Here is a 23,633-nt window from a genome sequence, read left to right on the forward strand (position 1 = left end):
TTAAACCAAAAATGCTTTTATCAGATTTATATAATCAAGCTTCTACCATATTTATTAAATCATACTTTGTCATTAAATTTTATGGATGTATACATTATCATATATCATATGTTACTGTCACAGGTATGGCATTCTTCTTAAAAAATACAGCATTCCATGGTATTCTTTTGGATGCATTATTTGAAGCTGGTAACGAAAATGAAGATAAAAAGGCTGTAGTTAAATTGGTTACTGAAGGTATTAAAAATGGTGCTATTCGACCTCTTCCTTCGACTGTATTTTCTGAATCACAAGCTGAACAGGCATTCAGGTCAGTTAAGTTGTGTTAATTATGTATGACAACATTAGTTATGAAATATTATTTTGTGTTAACTGTATATTAATATTTTCTAATATCTAATATTACACAATATGTAATATTTTTATTATGAAATGCTTATTTTTTATTATTTTTATTTTGAAAGATAATAAATTGATTCTTAATTTTATTGAAAAATATATGTACTAACTGTTCATAAAATAGTTTGTTATTTATTATTTTCAAGTAAGATATTTGAAAATTTAGATATTCTTATTATTACATTATTACAAAAATTAATGTTATTTGTGTTTTTGAATTAGGTTTATTGCTTCTGGCAAACATATTGGTAAAGTTGTTTTGAAAGTACGTGATGAAGAACCTGTTAAGAAAGTAATACCTAAACCGCATCCAGTTAATGCTATTCCAAGGACATACATGAACCCAGACAAATCTTATGTTCTTGTTGGTGAGTGATAATTTTATTTTTTGTTGTATTAGAAAAAATAAGAAGAAAATAATACTTTTTTGTCTGTTATTGGATTTTATGCCACCATAACTTACAACAACTAGGTACCTGATGGGATCTGGAAATTGGTTGGCAGTTATTTTTATCAATAAAAGTTAAAATAATTTATTTTTCACAATTTGATAAAAGTAACTAGTTTATTGGATTACCATACTAGCAGTTATTAAATTAGTATTAATAGTGTGCATTTTCTTGCCAGACTTATATAAATTTGAAGTTAAGCTAATCTATTTTTTTTTTTTTTTAATGTAAGTTTTGTACTTCCTTTTTATTTGAAATTCACTGAAAGCGGTATTAACCTAGTTTAGTGGTAAAATTAATAATACAGAATATTCATTATTGTCTTGATGTGTATATATATATATATGTGTGTGTGTGTGTGTTTATATATATATATATATATATATATATATATATATACACACACATGCATACATCCATTTTCTGCTAAATAAGAGAGGTAACACAACTAGTCACAGCTAGTTTTATTAGTCTAGCTTGTCTTTGGTTCAATTCTCAACAAGAATCTGGAACTTTTAACTTATAGTTTTATCCAGTTCATAATTCTTTTTAAAATATGTGTAGAAGTATTTCTGAAGTTATAAGGATAAAATTAATAAATTTGCCTACTTATTTTAATTTCAGGTGGTCTTGGAGGATTTGGTCTTGAATTAGCCAACTGGATGATACAACGTGGTGCCAAAAAAATTGTATTAACATCTCGTACTGGAATCCGAACAGGCTACCAATCATTATGTACCAGAAGGTGGCAGGAAAATAAAATTCAAGTATTTGTTTCGACTGCTAATGTTACAACTGTTAAAGGTGCTGAACAACTTATTCGAGAAGCTTCTAAATTGGGACCAGTTGGTGGAATTTTCAATCTGGCTGTTGTAAGTACAATTTTACATTTTAATTGTCCCTAATTAAATCTCTCTGAATTGAAAAAGTGAGATTTCTATACAATTAGTTAATTATTGATTTGAGTGTTATTTTCTGCCCTTTCTGGCACTGTCACTAACATTTGTGGTTGACATGTTTTAGAGTATCTCCAATCTCAAAACTAATTTTAACATGCAAATTATTGTACAAATTCCTCAAATTATTGTAAAATTAGTTTATATGTTCATCTGGACTTTAATATAATATCTCCTGAAAATTGTTTTTATTTTTTTTAATTTTTTTATTTCTTTCACTTTTTCAGAATTAATAATTAATGAAGTAATCCTAATACTTACTAATTATAATATTATATAATATTAAGTTAATACTTAACTTAATCATACTTAATTTAACATTGTTTTATAATACAATTTAATATTTGTTACTTAACTTAACTTAATTATACTTAATTTATATTATTTGTAAAAGATGAAAGATTAGGTGTCTACAAGGGTCTTGCCAGTTTTGTGGCACCACCCTTTTCTATTAATCTTTTTAGTTAGAGTAAAGGGAAAAAGTAATCAGTTTTATCTTATATAGGAGGATTAGTTTTGGTTCAATTCATGATTTACTCTGGTGGAAACTTATCTTTTCTGCAGTTAAGTATAGAGAAGATCAATTGTCGTCAAATATTTATGTTTACTAATAAACCTTTCATCGAGTACTACTCGTTAAGTTATATATGTAAAAAAATCTATTACTATGTTAAGACCAATAGTATAAAGCATTATAATTAATTATATATGTAATCATAAATCATGTAATTACATGGAACATACTTTCAGCGTCTTCAATATAATTACTGCTAATCATGAATCTGCTAATCAATTTTGGGAGTACAGTGTTGTATGTTCAATATCTTGGTACCCTTTACTACACAGTTGGTAATTGCTTGTATACTTATTGTGGATTGTGGATAAAAACCTTCATACAAGTGACATAATTTATTACCAAATATATAAGGTGTTTTTCCTTTATAACATATGCATTATTATTTTAATGAATTATTTTATTTTTTATTTGAATATTCATTTTTTGGTTAAAAAATGGATTTAAAATTTTACTTATTATTGAATTATACTTATCATTTAAATGTAAATTAAAGAATTTTATATTTACATTTTTTAAACACACTTTGAATTATCTTTAAATCAGCTCTTAACATAATAATGCAAAGCAAATACTTGCTTTTTTCACCTTTTATGACCGCATAGGATTACTTTAATCAGTTCATTTTCCAAGTCTCTTCTAGGGAACTGTTTGGACCTTGTGGTCATTCCAGTACCTTTTCATACATTCTGATCTCTTTGCCCTTTTGGTGTTGAAAATATTCGTATTGTGAGATTCTTTCTTGTGAGTGGAAAGGAACTGTTTTTGTTCCTGTTTTTTCATCTAATTTTATCTTGTCATGGGTGTCTTCTGGTGTAAGACCAATTTCCTTCAGATCCTCTTATTTCTCTAATCCGTCTGCATCCTCTTTTGGTATTTTTCAAGTCGAGATTGCATTTTACCAGCTGTTTCAGAAATCTTGCATCCTCATGATTTGTCTTATTTTTGTGTTTATGGACAGACATTTTTTACTTAGGGGTGTACCAGGTATACAGCACTCTGTTTGTTGTAAATAGCAAACAATTTAGTTAATGGAACTTTTCTGAAATCATTTGCTAAAAAATCTGTAAATAGTCATCACTTTTTATTGTTCCTTAAATTGGTATAGTTGACAGTTCCTTCATATTAAAACTACCCAAAAAGTTTTTGATTGGAAATGTAGAGAATTGGTGCAAATGAAGAGTAGACAATTTTTTGTCTGATGATTTTCTTATAAGGGACTTTTCATTCCTTCACGTAAAACTGGCTCTGTCTGTGCTTCATTAGTCAACTGTCTAATCCTTTTATTTCCTTTTCTTCATCATGGCTATGTTATATGTTTTTGCTGGTTTTTGTGTTCTTCCACTTTTATCAGCCTTTTATAAACTGTCCTGATGTAAAAATTTGCACCATTTATGTCTAACTTACACCTCAATTTTTTTATCGATAGCCTTATATTTGTTATATACTTTTTCCATTCAATTAATGATTCGCAGCAGTTTAGGTCTATGATTGCAATTCCTCTTTTTTATCAAATGAAAATGATCCTATTAATCAAAACTTCAGTGAATTGCATAATAATACCTAACCCAACATCACATTTTTGTGCTGATTTTTTTAATCTCATAGTTATATTGTGGGATAAATTAACAGTCTTAGATAATTTCCTGGGATTTGTATCTATTTTCATTGCTGTAAAAAACAAAACTTACAAATTTCCAGCAAGCAGAATAAAAATATTCACTATTTCAAAAGTTACATCGGATTATGAAATTCGTATTAAAGTCACTGTAACCAAGAAAATAAAATAAAATAAAAAATTCCTCTGTTTGGATGGATTTTTTGTTAATGTAGTCCTTAGATGATCCGGATTCTGTAGAACTGTCTATTGTAGGAAACTCATTTAACAATCTTGCACAGAATTAATTTTTTTGTTGTAATTGTAATATAACTTATATATTTTTTTATATGTTTAATATATATTTATTTGTTCTTTGTAGGTACTTAGGGATGCATTCATGGAAAACCAAACTGCCAAAGACTTTGCCACAGTTTGTTTACCAAAGGTTGATGGAACAAAGAACTTAGATGCTGTTTCAAGGAAGCTTTGCCCAGAGCTGGATTACTTTGTTGTATTCTCTTCTGTATCTTGTGGTCGTGGTAATGCTGGTCAAACCAACTACGGTCTCGCAAACTCTGCTATGGAAAGAATATGTGAAGCTAGACAGGCTGCTGGACTACCTGGTGTATGTTAATAATTTGTTATAATTTTGCATTTTTCATATTTTTTTTACAATTATTTATTATAGTTTTATTTCTTTAATACGAATTAATAATTTGTTTCAATTTCTTGATGTAACTTATTTATCTACTCTGTTTCTCATTGTTATCTTAGGGTAACAATTCTTTGGCTGAGGATGCTGAGTTAATCAACTTAGATCAGCCTAGATAATTCATTATAAATTTCATATTGTTTTAGCTTTCCTAAACTTCTTTTTCCTTCCATTTTATTATAAATGGAAATAAAATATTTACTATGAAGCAGAACATGTTTATCATCCTTCTAATATTTGATATTGTTGTCTGGACAGGATAAGACTGCTTAGCTTAATTATATATCAAATTCCTTCTAACTTACCGAGTACAGGAATTCTTCAGATAGTAAACATTTTTTCAGAATATCTATTTTATTATTTTCTATTCTCAATTTATAAAGCCTTTACTAATTCTATTGCTTTCGGTGTTTTTTTTTGCAAAATGCTTCACATTAGATAAGTTCATTTTTATCTGACATCAGCTGTTGTGATGTCTATCTTTTACTAGATAGAAAACAGGGGTTATGGCGTTTGGCCTGAGTATTTGATGGCCATCAATAGCTTGATAAATTTTGGTACATGTAATTTAAAAGTTACCTTCCAGTTAAAATATATTTGAATCGTAAAGTTCTTTGAACTGTAGGGTTTCAGATAAAACTGATTTCATAATTTTATTTGAACAACATTATGAATTAGATTAAAATTGTTGAAAAGAATCACATTTCTTGTAAAGTTTCCAGTTACAGTATTTCAAAATTTTTAACATTCTACTTATTCGACTTAAATGCATGTTTAATTGTGAATTTTATTTAATTTATTCATCTAATATTTTACTTTTTCCTGTACAGGTTGCAATTCAGTGGGGAGCTATTGGTGATGTAGGTCTTATTTTGGAAACAATGGGTGATAATGAAACTGTTGTTGGTGGTACATTGCCACAGAGAATGTCATCCTGCTTATCAACTATTGACATGTTCCTTCAACAACCACAGGCTGTAATGGCTTCAATGTTGGTTGCAGAAAAAAGAAAGGGTGCTTCAGATGGTAATGAAGTCAGTCTTATTGATGCTATCGCAAATATTTTAGGTGGGTTATTGAATAATTTAATTTTCATAATATAATTTTAATATTTTTATATGTAATTTAACCTTTTTTATTTGATGAATATTTTAACAATAGATTAGTTGTAGTTCAAATTCTTTGGTTGATAAGCAAACTAAATGATAAATTCCAATGTTTTTAAGCCTGTATTACATAAAATGAAAGATCAGTGCAAAGTTCATTGCATTTCACTTTATTCTGTATAAATCTACTTTATCCTTTATAAACTGAATTTATACGTTTGAATTACAATACTGTTTAATATTTGGGTTTAAAATTCTACTGTTTAATAAAATTGTATTTTAATATTATTTTTTTAAAATAATTTGGATTACATAAATTTGCATGAGAATTCAATTAAACTAAATAAAATGGTAGGGAAAAAACAAGTAAGTCATTTTGTTTTTCAATCTGAAATGAATAGAATTTACTAAACCCTGTCTAATAAACTAAAAATACTAGATTTCAGTTTAGAAGTAAGGTACGAAGTTAAAAAAGATAAGGTATAAAACTATAAAAAAATAATATGCTTTGGAAGCATTTTTTGTTTATTTAAGATAAAATTTGTTAATAAATAAATAAAGTAATGGTAATAAATATATATTGCCAGAAATTCCCCTATTGCTGTCAGTCATTTTATTTGATCGTTGTGTGTTACTGTTCTATTTTTGGAATAAAATTAAACGGTTATTAAAAAAAAAACACTTCAAAAGCATCATATTTTTAGTTTTTGTATTTCCGAGATGTAACATGGGGTAGTAATCTTGGCCATGAGAGCTACAAAACTTTGTCAGACCAATGAAATCTTAAAATTTCTGTTTAGATATTTTCAAAAGATCTGAGTATAAAGAATCTGAAAGACAGAAATTCATCTTTATTTCAATTTAATTATACATGAACTTTTCCAGGAATCATAAATTGATCTATGAAATATGTAATTTAAAATTTTGAACATTGATATTAGTTTCATATACTGGTTGGATTTAAAGTGGACATTGAGATACATATTTAATTAAAAATAATTAACTTTAATTATTTTAAATGGTGTAGGTTTTTTCTGCAAATTTTAATGTAACCAACAGTACATTGCTTTAATAAGAGACGTTGCTTGGTTTATCCTTGAAATGAATAGATAAACCCTATTTTTTCCACTGTGTTTATATTTTATTAACAGCTGTTTTCTCCATTAGAAACTTTATGTCTTACATTTTACAATATAATACAAAAGACGGTGCTGCTGCACTGATTTCAAGATTTTTGACAAACCTTGTTTTTACCTTGTTTTATTCTTCAAATAATTTCTTTAATTAAAGAATTCAGAAATCTGTTAAATTCAGTTTGTGAATATGAAGGTTGGTTCACCCATTAAAAATTGATATAGATTAATTTGTTTAATGACATCTGGAGTTTAAAAAAATATATATAATATTTTTTTATCATGAAGATTAAGATGCCTCATATTGCAACTATTATACTTACAGGAATAAAGGATACAAATACAGTTGCTCCATCATCCACACTTGCTGATCTTGGTATGGATTCTCTTATGGGTGCTGAAATAAAACAGACATTGGAAAGAGGCTATGATGTTGTTCTGAGTGCACAGGAGATTAGAGGACTTACATTTGGACGTCTGCAAGAATTAGGATCTGGTGGTAGCAGTGATTCTTCATCAGCACCAGCATCAGTACCGGCTACTAATGGTACTACACCAAACCGTAATAATGACCAGGTATATTCTACCTATCTTACTAATATAGTAGTAACCTGCTTGTATAAATTATTATTATTAATCATATCTTCTTTAGACAACAAACATAAATAAAAAAGCTTTTTAGGTAGGTGTATTACACAGTAATTTTTTGCAGACATTAATTTTGACGTTATGTTGTCATTTATTAATATACCTTGTTTAACATTATTTGATATAATATTACTTTTTTTTGTAAGTTAGAATAATGATTATGTATAAATAAATACCCAGTATATTTTGGAATTGTTAAAAAATTACAACGTGCTACATTTATTTTCTGTATTTAATTTTTAAAGATACGTTAAAAAATGTTTGTCAGTAATATTTGTTTTTTTTTCCCAATAAATTCATATGTATTAGTTTTCATAACCTGATTATGGCACCTACTGTTTGTCTGATATTAGGCATAAGTTGGTTATGAAAATGGCCTAATTATTCCCAAGAATAACAAGCATGTAATATCACTTGAGAAATATTATTTTGAAAAAGTAAGTATTGAAAAATTATCTCATTGCCTTCTTATTAGGCTAATAAACTATACTTCATTATGGCACATTAACTGAAATATTGATGTAATATTTAGCCCTACAAGATTATACTAGAGCCTTTACTAGTTTATAACAGATTGATCATAGTCAGTTTCTATGATGTATTCACAGTGCTTAAACCATACGCATTCCCCTTAAACTGAAAATAATGTTGCGGTTGTTACAGGGATAAGAACTTTGGCTTGTTGTACCTCTAGTATTAGAGTGCCTTATATGCTTTATAGCTGATTTTTTTTTAATATGCTCTATAACTGACTTTCTTTCTTTTACCTGTTTAGCCTCTGGGAATTACTGTATTCAGGTATTACTTCAGAGGATGAATGAGATGAATATGTATGAGTGTAAATGAAGTGGTCTGGTACAGTCTCAGTTCGACCATTCCTGAGGTGTGTGGTTAATTTAAACCCAACCACCAAAGAACACTGGTATCCATGATCTAGTATTCAAATCCGTATAAAAGTAACTGCCTTTACTAGGACTTAAATGCTGGAGCTCTTGGTTTCCAAATTAGTTGATTTGGGAAGACGTGTTCACCACTAGACCAACCCGGTGGGTTCTCTATAACCGACTTAGGTAAAATAAAAAAATGTTACCTCTTTCTGTAGAGAAATGATACAACATCTGCAATGTATTCAACATCTTCTACTCTGTAGTGGAAATCATTGTCTTACTAAATTTTATTGTGAATTAAATCTGTTCTTGTAATGTATTCTTACAAATTTCCAGATTATCTAAATTGTTATTCATCTATATAAGTCCTAGTCGCATCAAATGTACATAACTAGGTTGTTGTGTATCAATTTATTAGAAAGTGTATAATTTCTCTGATTCAGTAAAATCTTCTTTAATTTAACCCTTTTTGGATCACAGTTTTCATTATGTAGGTCACTGCAACTGATGTGTGTGCAGTAGGGAAAACCCCATTCTGTTTGTTGGACGTGTGTATAATAATAAATTATAATTTTTTTCCTATTAATTACTGCCATGTTTATTAACAAAAATTGTTCAGAATGTAATGAAATTGCCATTATTGTGAATATTGCATTGTCCATTAAAAAATTATTTTTAAAGCACTGAAGTCTATTTTTGAGGTTATTGACTAATGTATCTCAATATTAAAAACAATTTTATGTGTGTTTATGAATTTTATTAATATCAACAAAATTAATAATTATGCTATACAATTCTTCGTTATTTAAAATTGTTATAAACTGTAATATTTTATATTTTAAGTCACATTTCTTTTTCACTGATTTTTCTACCGTTTATAAGTTATTATAGTTCATAATTAGCTAATATTGTAATTTTGAAAGCTTGAATTAAAACATGCATAACTTTATAAATCAGAAAAATGTTTTTTACCGTATATTTTATGTTTTCAAAGTTTGTCTTACATTTAGACTATAAAGGTGCCTTTTAAGTTGCTAGAAAGGCACAGATTTTGTTTCATAGTAAAGAATTTAAATATAAATTTTCAGTTTAAAAAATATAGAAATACAGGAAAAGATTAATTAAATAATAAAATTTTCAGAATGATTTATTATATTATTTTTTCAACAAAAAGTATAACACTATTGTAGTTCTATAGGGATTAATTTAGGAATATGTAGTGTAAAGTATTAAATACAAGTCACAAATTTTTCAATAAAAAAATTCTTTATTCTGTTTAAACTATTCTTTTAGTCAGTTTTACTTTTTTCTAAAAAAAAAAAATAAATAAAAATTATTTGTTGAAAAGCATATGAGTGCTTGAAATTAAACTAAATAAATATTTTTTTTCTTCTACAGGTGCAATTTGAAACACAAGGATCTGAATTAATGCCAAAAGAGTGCTTAGTCCAATTGCCATCTAAATCAAACTCTGGTGGACCGGTATTTGTTATTCATCCAATCGAAGGATTTGTGTCATCATTGAGATCTATTGCAGCTCAAGTACCCAGGCCAGTTTGGGGCCTTCAGTGCACAAAGGATGCTCCATTAAGTTCTATTCAAGATCTTGCTGCTTATTACATCCAACAAATCAAAACAAAACAGAAGTCTGGACCTTACACTTTATGTGGTTATTCATTTGGAGCATGTGTAGCTTTTGAAATGGGACTTCAGTTAGAGAAAATAGGTGAAAAAGTGTCTATTGTATTACTTGATGGTTCACACTCTTATGTTGCTAGTCATACTGGAAATTATAGATCTAGGCAAACTGATCCTGCTCATGCTGAAGCTGATGCACTTACATACTTTATATTACTCTTCAGAGATGTAGACTTTTTAAAGGTAATTGTTTTTATTGAATAAATTAATTCTAATGAAATAAAAATAATGGACAAAATTAAAATAGTATATACTATTGTAGTCATTAAGCAAGTACAATTTTAAAAGAAATTATGAATATTTAGTGCAGAAATTTGAGTGACAGTGATGTTCGTTCTCTGTGCAGTAATAACACTTTGTGGTTTATCATCAATTACAAATTATTAAAATATTTATTTTTAACTATAAAACATCCAACTTCATTTGAATCATTCTTTATAGTTGACTAAATGAATTGTGTAGATTTTGTTCTTTTTCATACTAGAAAGCTATCATCATTATTCATGCTTTTTTTTAACTCTTAGGTTTAAAAAAATAAAGAATACAATTTGGAGTACATATTATTTATAGTATGTATTTTTTAGTTATCTTTTAAAAAACTGTTTGAATTGATAACATTAACTGCAGTTAAGAAAAGTTAATTAAGTAAATTGTTTATACATATTCCTCCTATACTGTATGAACGTCTAAAATACTTGAACGTATTGTAAGTACGAGTTGTGACTTGAATTTATTATGATGCTAAATTCTTTAAAAATTCGTTTTCAACATTTTCTACTTTTCTATATATTGTTAGAATATATCTCGTTATTTTTCGATTTAACAGAAAAATGTGTAAAAGCCCTTGCGGACATACTCATACACGTACATTAATTTTTTTTTTTTTTACTTTCTGAATTGTTACTATCACTGATTACAAAGAGGAGAATAGATCATATCGCACAAGTATAATTTAAATTAACAAAAAATACAATTAAAGATCTAATAGACATACAGTTTCAATTACTCAAATATAGACGAGACATTCAATTTTTTTATTAACACATAAAAACGTTATAAAATTTAGGTAAAGATAATTGAAAATAAAACGCAACGGTTCATATATACGAATAAAATAAAAAAAATAATACGAATGGACAATAATTAAAAATTGTTTAAATTGATAAACGTTCTGAACTCTAGTAATCTTCAATAAAACGAAGAGCGTTTACAATGAGAAATCTTAAAAGATTTCGTTAAAAAAAACTCGCGAATGAGATTTTCATAAAGTTTAACACTTTTTGTGATAATGCAACCCTCAATCAATATTTCTTTTCCACCAACATTATTTTTATTTTTACAAAAAAGATATGCATATATCAATCTAACACACAATTACTACTACCCCAAATTTATTTACTGTAGGTTAAAATTCCTCAGATATTAAGGTAGGCTTTAAGATACTTTAAGGTTTCTATGGAGAAAAAGCTGTCTCCTTCGGGGTTCAACATTTTTGTAATTTTGGATTCAGCAGACCTCGAAATGTTGAAAAATATAAAAATTCGGGAATTAAAGAATTCGAGAGGAAATTATGAGCATTATGCTTAGCCCCAATGACGATTGGATTAGTTGTTGTCGCTGGTTCCAGGAAGTACTGTCGAAGAAAATGGAAGAAGAGGAACCAAGGTAGGGTGGTGTTTACTCCGAGAGTGGTGGTGGAAGGCCAGCCCTGGTGGGTGGGTAGTGCGGGTCCTACAGGATCGTCGCTGCTGGGTGCTCTCGGGGAACGCTCGAAGCCGCTGCTTGAGGACGACACAGGTAGAATACGAGATACTCGTGGGGATGATATGTGTGCCTGCTTAGGCGATCCCATCCTTATGCTGTGTGAGGGGGAGGGTTTAGTTGGTCCTTGCTTCTGCAGGAAATCCCACATGCCCAGTTTGAATTGATAACATTAACTGCAGTTAAGAAAAGTTAATTAAGTAAATTGTTTATACATATGTATAAACAATTTACTTAATTAACTTTTTATCATCAATTACATAAATGTAATTGACGTTCATAGAGTATGAACGTAGACGTTCATAGAGTATAGGAGGAATATTCCTCCTATACTCTATGAACGTCTAAAATACACTTTCTGAGTAAGCAATAAGAAAACTTAATCTGCTACTTTTGTTTTTATGCTTATAAGGATTAAAGTGCGTAGTTTAGCAACTACAATAAAACCCTGCTCATTTGAGTTATGAGAATGGTCTAGGTGATTGAAAGTCTAGATAATCTAGAAATGCCACGTAACTTATTGAGGTCACAATAAATACTTGTTTGAAATTCTTTTTAAGTGAACATATTTATTAATTGTTAATAATTGATATTCATATACATCACCTTGTTCTCATATTCATTTATTAAAAAAAAAAGGTAAAAGTAACTTGACAGTCAGCTTACTTAATAAAGATTAAATATTTTTAAATATTAATATTTATCTTAATTTTTTTTAAAATAAAATTTGCTATTAAATTTAGTTATAGTAAAATTAGTTTAATAAAATTAGCTTAAGGAAAATAAACCAACAAAAAAGGAATCAGCCTACTATAGAGTCTCTGCAACACACATCTATTTGAATCCTGGGATGGGTGAAAGCTTATTTGTGTTGAATACAAACATATTCAGTTGAATTTGACTACATTCATTAACTTATTAACAAATAATTATGAAAAATCTGAATTTACGAAACTGAAAAAGTAATTTATTAGATTTATTTTGTTGGGTGTATTTCATAATATTGAACTGATTGAAAAAAATAAACTGGATGAAAAATATGTAAAAATTTTACACTATTAAAAAATTATTAGTATTTATTTTAAAATATAAATCCAATGATGAATCAGTCTGGATAATCTTGATTATCGATTAACAGAATCCAGATTAATGGATTTATAATATATTACTTAGATTTATACTGTTGTAAACATTAGACAAATGAACTAAATGAAAACTAATTTAAAGTCTAGTATTATCTAAGGAAAAATTATTTTTTTTAGTGGATTAAAAGTGTGACATTGGCTTCATTTTCTTCCTTCTTTTAGTGATGAAAACATAGTTTTTATGGATGAAATATATATAAATTTTATGTTTTATGTTATTTCTGATTTTATCATAAGTAATTGGTTACTCTGTAAAGAATAATAGAGTAATACTAAGTAAAAATAATTTAACTTACGACGATTCACATTGATATAAAACAACCTTTATTTACAATACTATTCGCTTTTTTCTTAATAAGTTATAAAACTGTGAAGAGAAAAATGTTTCAGAATTTACATTAAAAAATAATAATTTAAATCTAGATGCTCATTTGTGTTCTTAAGTATTCATCATCAGAAGATAACAGGGACTTCATTGATGTAATGCCAATGTATAGTTCAAATACACCTAAGGTCTCTGCTGTATGTTTTCTAATATAATTTTAAAAATTGAGAAAATGTTCCTTTTCAATTAACAGATTAAATATTTCAAGAATGCACATGGACATCCAAAGCAATCCATTCACCTTATGAAAATTCTGGTCATAACAATACTCCTTTATTTGCAGTTCTGTTAACATTTTAAAAGTAATTCTGATAAGTTAACTTATGTCAGTGATTTAAAAAAAAAATAATTTTATGAAAGTACTTCTATTAATATGATTTATTGACTTTTACTATGTAAATTTGACAGTGCACTTTTATATTTGTAATTTTTTAGACTCAGAAAGAATTACAATCGCTCAACAGTTGGGAGAGTAAGTTGAAGAGGGCAACAGACATTTTAGCTGATGTCACACCATACCCACCAAGTGAATTGGCTGCTGCTGCAGAATCATTTTTTCACAAATTAGTTGCAGGTGACACTTATAATCCAACAGGCAAATACATTGGTGAAGTTACACTAATCAGGGCACAAGATAATTATGTTAAATTAGGAGAAGACTATGGATTAACACCTGTAAGTAAATTTATTTTTATAATTATTATTTTAAAGTTTCTATTTTGATACATTAATTTGCTTACTCTGTGTTAGTAATTTAAAAAAAAATTAATTTTAAGAAAGTGTTAGAATAATTTACTGACTCTCATTTTGCAGATTTAATAACGCATTTTTGTATTCATACTTTTTATTTTCTTGTACGAAGTACAATATATTGAAAAATTTCAGTTTACAGATTTCAATGGAAATATCTATTTTGACTAGTTTTGGCATGGCGTCTGTACGCACATACATATGTATGTATCTCGTAAACTCAAAAACAATTAGCCGAAGGATGTTGAAATTTTGGATTTAGGATTGTTGTAACATCTAGTTGTTGTACACCTCCCCTCATGATTGCAATTGCTGGACCAAAAGTATCCAAAAAAGTCCAAAATCCAAAATCCAAATTTTTGGGGTCCAAAAAATTTGGATTTTGGATTTTTCTTGCTGCAGTAATAAGCCCTCATTGAGAGCTTTTCAATGATATATAATAAGTGGTACTTATTTTCATTGGTTCCAGAGTTATAGCCAAATAAAATTTTAATAAATGAAATATTTGGATCTTACAAGGGAAAGATTGGTTCAAATCGACTTCATCTTCATATTGATTTATTAATAAATCAATATAATCTGCATGAAATCTCCTGGGAAGAAAACTTAAGTAGATCGTTTATCTGTCATTTGGTTGATGGTGATATTATCTAAACTATTTCACTGAGATGAATTGGAAATCATAAAAATTGTCTGCTAACATAAAATGCACAGTAGCCTGTTTTGTTTTCTCCATAGCAGTATAACAAGGTTGTTTATCTTTCATTACTTTGTGGAAAGTTCAGATTTATTGGTAATTGTATGTACATAATTTATGTAATAGGGTTATCGTATACAGAAAATGCAAAAATAAATTAGTCATGCAAGATAAATGTAATAGATAAAATGTAATAGATAAAAATAAATATTAAATGTAATAGATAAATGTAGCATAAAATTTGTCACTCTCATTAAGAACTACAATTTTGTTTTCTTAAAAATACCTTCCCAATTTTAGATCTTGTGAGAATATGTGCACTATAATTTTTGCTGCTCTTAAGATTATTATTATTTTTTTTTATAATTCTTTAGGAAAAAAAGGAGAGCACTGAATTTGTAATTTTTTTAGAAAATTAGGTTTTTGTATGTAATTTGTATCTTTCTTTCCCTTAATAATATTATGTGTTGAATCCCAGTTTCTATTCATTATCTCATAGCTGTGGTTGTATAATTATGCTATGTTTTGAGAGAATCATTTTAACACTACTATTTTTATATATTATAAATTTACCATTGTAAAAATATTCTATAGAAATTTAAAGAATTTGTCTTGTATGCTTATTATTTGCTAACATCCTTATTTCATTTTATTTTTTAGATCTGCAAGAGAACAGTAAATGTACATTCAGTAAAAGGTAATCACAGAGAAATTGTTAAAGGAGAGAGCGCCATCCAAGTAGCACAAATCCTCACCGAAAATATTGCAAAATAAATTAATAAAAATTAATAGTAGCTGATAAATTATTATATTACCATATTTATATGTTATTATGTTTAATAATAGAATTAAATGTATCAAATTTTTGAATTTTATAATTATTTTAGTTATAAAATTTTATTGTTGGTAACCCTGAAATGTATTATATCAGTAGATGATTTATTTCATTCTTATTTTTTTGTTGATTTAAAAATTCTTTTTTAAATGGGACTTTTGGTACACAAATTATAACTGTACATGAATTGAAACTATTGTTTCATTTAAATTATTCTATTACTTTTAATAACAGTAGTTTTATATGTATATTCATATACATATTTTCCTAATAACTTTCTATAATCTATAAATTAGATTTTTGTTTTTTATATTACTGATGTAAACATTAACATGGTTATTGTATAATAATATTATGGATGACTGACTACGTGTTTATTTAAATATCGGTACGAGTATGTAATTTTTATATACTCCTTATTTTTAGGTAAATATATATAATGTAATATATTTCTGCACTTCTGTTGTATTTATTTTTAATAACTGTTATGCAGGGTCTTCTCTACACTACTTTTGTGATGATTATACTATTATTATATTAATATTATGGTCGAATATATATATATATATATATATATGTATACATACACACACGAACACATACACAGACATGCTTACACACCCATAATTTTTATTTTTTGCATTTACATGTACATTCTTTTTTTATCTAATTTTATTTTTATTTTGGTCTTTTAAGTCATCTTTAAGTTATAACATATCCTATTATGTAGTGGGGTGATTAGTCATAGAACAGGGATAAGCATTGTGATAGTTTATCAGTCCCATCTTAAAATGAGCTATTTATTTACTGATGATAATATAAGGTTCAAAACAGATTTGATCAGATATATGCGACTACTCGCTTTTACCTCCCCATTCATATGTGTTAGCATATACTTTAAATCAAATCAACAATCGATTGTAGTATTTACTACCTAATTACAAATAATATACACTTTTGCTAATATCCTGGTTCAGATAATAATTACACTGTAAATGGCTCATTATCCGTCCACCTTTAAATTCTTTTGATGATGATTCTCTTTTACTGCTATTGTCTTAATTTGATATCTTTTGTTATTTCAGTTAAAATTAACAAGATGTATGTTGTGGAATTTTGTCATTAGTGTTTTCCTTTTAAAACACATACAAGTGTTAACATACACATTGTCCTTAAAAAAGTCACATAACATGGCATTTGATATGTACCTATTGCTGTATGAATATAATTAATATATTAGTATGATTATTCAATTTTTTTCTTGACATTATCAACACATCTAATCAAATACTGATGTAGTACCCTGATACATGAGAGATACATCTTGTACTTTATACTTTTATAGAATTTCTATATTTTGTGAAAAAAAATTATTTTCTCCAAAAAAATTTCACATTTGTCTGTCTTTTTTCAAATAATATTTAATTTAGCTGAAATATCATGTGATTGGGAAAACCTTAAAATTCTGTCAAGATACGGTAGAACTTGACTTTATATGATGTTATATGTCAGAAATTAGATTAATAGCAGTATATTGTGGCATTTACAGATAGAAGTCCCATTAACTAGGAATTCATTATCTGTAGAAGCAAGTAACAAATTGTATTATCTCTGTATATATAAATGTACGGGGTAAAAACCCATATTTTTTAAATATATAAATTCCAATATTTAATTTTTGCATAATATAAAAGTCATCATTATAACACTTCAGTTCCTAATTATTCTAATCCAATGCACAATTATTGACAAAAATTACATAATTTTTGTTGTTGTTAATTATTGCTTTAAAATAATTATATTTGTACTTTTATATATTTCAATATTTACAAATGCTATAGTATTCTAATTAATTAAACATTTTCCAGCAGCCACTGTATTTATATTTAAATTTCAGCTATATCGTTTTTATGTTAAAAAATAAATATGTTTTTTATGGTATACAAATTGTGATATATATAACTGATCTTTATAGGTTGATAGCATAATTATTTGGTGACAATTGTGATTTTTAATTTTAATGTTTAATTTTCATCAGTTGTTTCTTTAATTTACTTTTATAAAGTGGTACTTTTCATTTTATAAATAGAAAAGTTTCTATTTTTTTTATACTTTTTAAAATTTTTGTAATTTATTTTTTTTTGTATAATTTTTTTTTTTGAGCTAAAATCAAACAAAATCCACTTCTTGGCTTATAAATTTTGAATTAGTATATTTTAGTATTTTTTTTTTTGACAATAAAATATTTACCAAAGTAATAATAATTTTTTTTTTAAATTAGAAATTTTAAATCATTCAAAAATTTCCTACATAAGTGGACAAATACATAATATGGTAGTGCTCATTTTTCATATTTATTTGTTATTATTACATTTTATTTTAAAAAGTGATAAGTACCTATTTTATTGTTCTTATTATATAATTTTTGTAAATACATTTTATTATGTTAATTGTACAGTAATATTATTATATACCATGACATTCATAAACATTTATTTATTTGTCTTGTTAAAAGTATTTCTTTTTATTTCATTACTTATGGAATATTTGTGTAATTTAAATTGGTGTAAATTATGATTTGTAATTTTATGTATGTAATACTCAAAATCTTTGTTCGTTTTTTTTTATTATTATTATTATTATGTACAGTATATGGAAAATTTTACTAAATTCTCTTTGTGTAAATTATAAAATTAGGTTAAAAAATAAATGTGCATTGCATTATTTCATTTTTTTATTGTTTTTATTTTTATCTAATTATATAAACAAAATATTTGCTTAATTTCTATCCCTAAAAATCCATTTTAGGGTATTCAAAGGGTACACTTTGAATACCAGTGTTTGTAACTACAAATTTCTGCTGAAGTTATCATTTTTTCATATGGCTGGCTACAAATGTTTATAACACTAGTTTTTTACCGACTTTTCAAAAAAAGTACAGTATTACATTTGGGGGGATGAAAATGAATTTTCTTTATGTTTTGAGGTATGAGGAGTACAAAACTACCATTCACTTAAAAAGATTTCCTTTTCTTTTCCTTTTATAAGGCCGATGTATAAAATTTTGTGACTAGAAAGTCTCCAAAACTACTTGATCAATTTTATTGAAATTTATGTATGCTGAAATTGTGTGTGTAAAAATCTTAAGATTGGTTGAGTAGTTCTTGAGTTATATTCAGTTTAAGGTTGAACAAATTTGAGTGGGGCAAGTTAGAAGCAAGCTGGAATGTAGACGTTTCTTTATTTGCTGTATCTGTTTTGGCAATATTAAACCAAATTAAAGAAAACTGTTTAAATTTTAAAACCAAATTAAATTAATGATAAGTCAGTCGGTCGGTCGGTCTTATGCAGTTTTACGCAAGATTTTTTTTTATACAATACACTATCCACCAGTATTTATTATTCAGATATATTTCATAAGTATATTCAATTTAGCAAGAATCAATGGCGTTTTCAATTTTTAAATATTTTTTTAAAAATTTGTATTGTATTTTTTGACTATTTTATAAGTTGAGAAATAGTATTATAAGAACAAGACCATTATAAAAACCAAGTAATTTTACATTTCTTTCTAAGAATTACATTTTCTGCATATTTATGATTGTAAAAACACATAAAAGAGCTTGATCGCGATATGAGTTAAAACTTATTTCAGTTTTAATCCTACAACTAGTAGTAAGAGAACATTTTTTTTTATCTATCTTTGGGATATAAGTTTATATCCCAAATATATAAGTTTATCTATTAAGTATTATTATTATTATTATTATTATTTTAAACATTTTTTTTATTGGATAACAAAAATGTAAATGTAACGTGAACCCTGTTAGAAATGAAAAACTTAAAAAACAAAAATTGGTTTTTAATACTGAATTGAAAAACTTTACAATTTGATTACAGAAATATAAAAACAATTTTATAGAGGATGTTTTAGTTGTTACTTAAAATTTTGAAATATTTTCGATATATAAAAAATAAATTACATTGCAGTAGGAGTTTTTGTGGTAGCATGTTAAGGACCAGCTTATATTTATATTATGAATATTGTGTTAAAATCTAGGTTTATTTTATTTTTTGTTGGAATTATATTGTTCCAAGAGTATGTTTTTACTGCATATTTCATTTTATTGTTAGTAGATAAATAATTTCTGAACCAATTCAGAATTTGAATAAATATCTTAACTAATATCACAAAGATCTGAATTGTCACTTTCACTATCACTAAATTCATTTAATATTAATGAATTACCACTTTCATTTTAAGATTTTATGGATAAAATGTAAAAAATGCAACAAAATGTAATATAATATGATGAAAACACAGAGAGAATCTCATATAAATAATAGAGGTTAGTTTGAACAATCAGCAGCTGTTACAATAATATTTTTAAATCTGTCAGTGTATACCAACACAGATTAACAGTAAGCTGCACGCACTCCTCATAAGAAAGTATACAATCCCTAATCATTGGGAGACAGCTTTGCTGTCATGTTGAAGATATGGGGAAACAGTTTTGTCTGGTCTCTCCTTTCAGTATCTGTACTGTGCACGCTTCATATCCTTCAAACAGAGGAAAAAAGTGATGTGATTGACTTATCGGTAATGCCTGGGGCTCTGTGTCTCAAGGCATGGAAGGATCTACCATCTATAAGGTTTTAGAGTAAAAACGGAAGCGAAAGCTAAGATTGGAATACATAAAACAGGTAAATGAGGATGCTGCTTGCAGTATCCTCATTTATTTGTTAAGTTAAAGAGATATGTTGAATAAAAGAGCTTGATATAACCAAATACTGGTGAATACTGAAAAAAAAAAAAAAACAAATTCAGTTAAATTCAAAAGCTTTTTTGCTTGAATGAACAACTATTAAAAAAAATCATTTTCTCAACTACCTTCTTTTCTTAATGGTTTCTGTAAAAACACACACACTACCAACTGCTTTTCTTCTCCCATACAGGTGTAGCCAGGTAGAAATGGAAAACTAAGAACCATGCACTGGAACAGTAATTAAACCTTTAGATATGCATTGGATTTTGATATACAGTTTCAATAAATAATTGACAATAGATTATAAATATTAGATAAATAATAACAAAAACATAAAATTAAAATCAAATTCTGCATAAACTGGTAAAACATATTTTATGTATAACAATGTGTGGACATATAAGAACAAAAAAAATCATATGCAAATAATCATATAGGTGTCTGAATATATATATATATATATACAAATATGTATATATATATATCAACTTGATCCTCCCAAGTACAAAATTAATAAAAAGTTATTTTGTTGTTTTTGTACAAGAGTACTTTCGCAGGATCCCACATCATCAGTTGTATGTAAAAAACTTTTTGTATAATTATATATTAAAATTAAAAGATTAAAAAATTAAAATTAATTTTAACAATAGATTTTTGTGACAACATATTTCCAAAGATTCTATTTTTTTCTTTATAGTTTTTCTACTGTCCATGTTCCATTTCAGTGAAAGGTACATTTGATACAAATATATTTTAGAATTTCCTTCTAACTCTTAGATATTTAATTGATAAGGCAAATTTATATGAAAGATTTTGTTGTTTGTATTTTACCTTAACTATGTTTTTGTAATTTTATTACCTAGAAACAGAATTCCATAACTTCTGATGCATTGTGTTTCCTTAATTTAATATTCAAGTACTCATTCTCAAAGTCTCTGATTAATGGTTTATTTTTGTTTATTTATAAACTAAATATCTTTCTGAACAATAAAGTGTGTATGTTATTTAATATTTCTTTAAATGTTCATATGTAGATGTGTCTGTTTTATGTATACCTAGATCTAAATATTTTTTTATTCAATGTTTTATGTGCAAATAAAAGGATATTATTATATGATGAGTAGCTTTATACTACCGTAACACATACAATATAGTGAAAGAAATAACCAAATATATAACGAATTATTCATATGAAAATGTCATACATATGACATTTTCATATCGTATCATTGTCATATCGTATCATGTCATATCGACATGAAAGCAAGATAACATTGAAACATATTTATCATTCTTTTCTTACTTTAATATTACATTGTGTATTGCTACGAAGTAAAGTGGTATGGGTGAAAAGAGTAATAAATGTTGAAGAAGCAATAAAAATGGATACCTTAAACTTAACAAAACACAGTACTTTCATTCTCTTTGAAGTAGTCAACAGTTACAGCAGCTTTAACTCTCAGGAAGGAAGAAATGTTGAGAAAATTCCTAAAAACAAGCACAAAATTCTTAGTCTGGTATAATGATTTTAATCATATGAAATATTGCGGTAATTCTACTTGAGAAATAATTAATTATCCATTTCAACTTGTATTAAATGAAACAATGTTAATGTATACATTCCATTTCATTAACAAAAAAGCCTATGTATCTACGTTATTAATAAACAAAGGAGAGAAAGAGTAAATTAATTGCCTCTCCCAGAATGAGGTATTTACTTACTTAAAAAGAATGTAACTTCTTTCATGTTTTCTCAGAAAATTTTAATTGATTAAGTGAAACAAACTTATATTTTAACTATTCTTTGTTCTTTTATCTGGTTATTCACATTTTTATATGTTCTGCATTAAATTTAATAAATATAAAATAATTCTAATGAGACCTTAGGATCACATTTGATCGTATTTTGGAAAGAATACTTATTTATAGAAATTTATGTTCAATTATTTATTCATGAAAATGTTTTTAAAATTGTAGAACGTAGCAATATTAGTATGTGCTTTTTTAATGTTTTAATTAGAATTGTCGATATGCAGCAAAAAAATTCCATCATTCACTTTAATGGAGAAAAGACAATTTCTTTTTTTTTTAAATTGATCTATTTTGAAATATACCATTGTCGGGAAAAAAAATTCTTGATAATTTATAGCAATAGCAGCAGTAAAAACAATTATAAACTATGTGAAAATAATTTAATAAATTGATTCAGGCATTTTTATTGTTCTGGAATTGAAAATTTTGTTTTTGAGGAATGTGAATATTTCTGAAAATTTTCATTTAAGTTTGAAACTGCCAAGTGAAAGTAGTATAAGTATCATATATGTGAGCATCATTATATTAATTATGTAAATTATGAATTCAAAATCAAATTTTAAAAGTTTTGCTCCTTTCTAGCACTCACAGTTTTGGTTATACAGTGTATAAAAATCTTTACTTCAATATTAAAACATTATCACACATATATATTTTTTCTAGGATTCTAGTTTATCAGTCCGTAGAAGTTTTGGTTATCGGGTAAAACTTTTTTTTTTAGATGGGAAAAATTGATTACAATTTAAATCAGTATGTCACATAACATTTTACTGAATATTTATTAATGAACAATTTTTATGGTATTTTAAAAATGATGACATTAAAAAATCCAAAATAAAATAAAAGAATAAATTTAAAATCATGGATAAAACAATGAACTGCATTCCTTACATTCCAGCTTCTGCATATTGAGACATTTCAGAGTTCAGGGAGTGTTAAATTTTTGAAGTTGATGAAGTTAGAATAAATTACCAAAGACCAAATCCATATTCAACGATAATAAAACAGTTCCCTTATATTGTTAAAAGTAAAAACAATGATAAATTAATTTCACTGGATGCTTTTGGCAACATACAGCTGTGTCGTCTTATAACTTGTCATTGACTCGAGATATTCATGTTGTCACTCGTGTAAGACGGTTACAGCTTTCATTTGCTGGCAAGTAACAAGAACTGAAAGATTGGTTGTGAATTTATTACCAAGTGGCAGGAATATCAAATAACAAAAAAATTATTTTGCGCCAGTTATATTATTGATGAAACACAATTTCCTCAGTTTGGATAATCCAGTTTTTTAATTATGAATTCTTCGATAGCAATG

General features: G+C 26.6%; 1 protein-coding gene across 1 annotated transcript in view; it reads left to right on the plus strand.

Moving 5' to 3' along the window:
* The window catches only part of LOC142326259 (fatty acid synthase-like), a 92,194-nt gene extending 73,730 nt beyond the window's left edge, over window positions 1–18,464 (plus strand). Inside the window, exons 27-35 of the mRNA XM_075368579.1 lie at window positions 124–310; window positions 622–767; window positions 1,473–1,720; window positions 4,358–4,603; window positions 5,521–5,758; window positions 7,255–7,505; window positions 9,863–10,345; window positions 13,889–14,128; window positions 15,561–18,464. Of these exons, the coding sequence (XP_075224694.1) occupies window positions 124–310; window positions 622–767; window positions 1,473–1,720; window positions 4,358–4,603; window positions 5,521–5,758; window positions 7,255–7,505; window positions 9,863–10,345; window positions 13,889–14,128; window positions 15,561–15,674 (2,153 nt within the window). The 3' untranslated portion in view covers window positions 15,675–18,464. The remainder of the gene's footprint in view (window positions 1–123; window positions 311–621; window positions 768–1,472; window positions 1,721–4,357; window positions 4,604–5,520; window positions 5,759–7,254; window positions 7,506–9,862; window positions 10,346–13,888; window positions 14,129–15,560) is intronic.
* Window positions 18,465–23,633: the final 5,169 nt, after the last annotated feature.

Source organism: Lycorma delicatula, chromosome 6 (genome assembly GCF_047948215.1).
Source record: "Lycorma delicatula isolate Av1 chromosome 6, ASM4794821v1, whole genome shotgun sequence".
In the NCBI taxonomy this organism is placed as follows: Eukaryota; Metazoa; Arthropoda; class Insecta; order Hemiptera; family Fulgoridae; genus Lycorma; species Lycorma delicatula.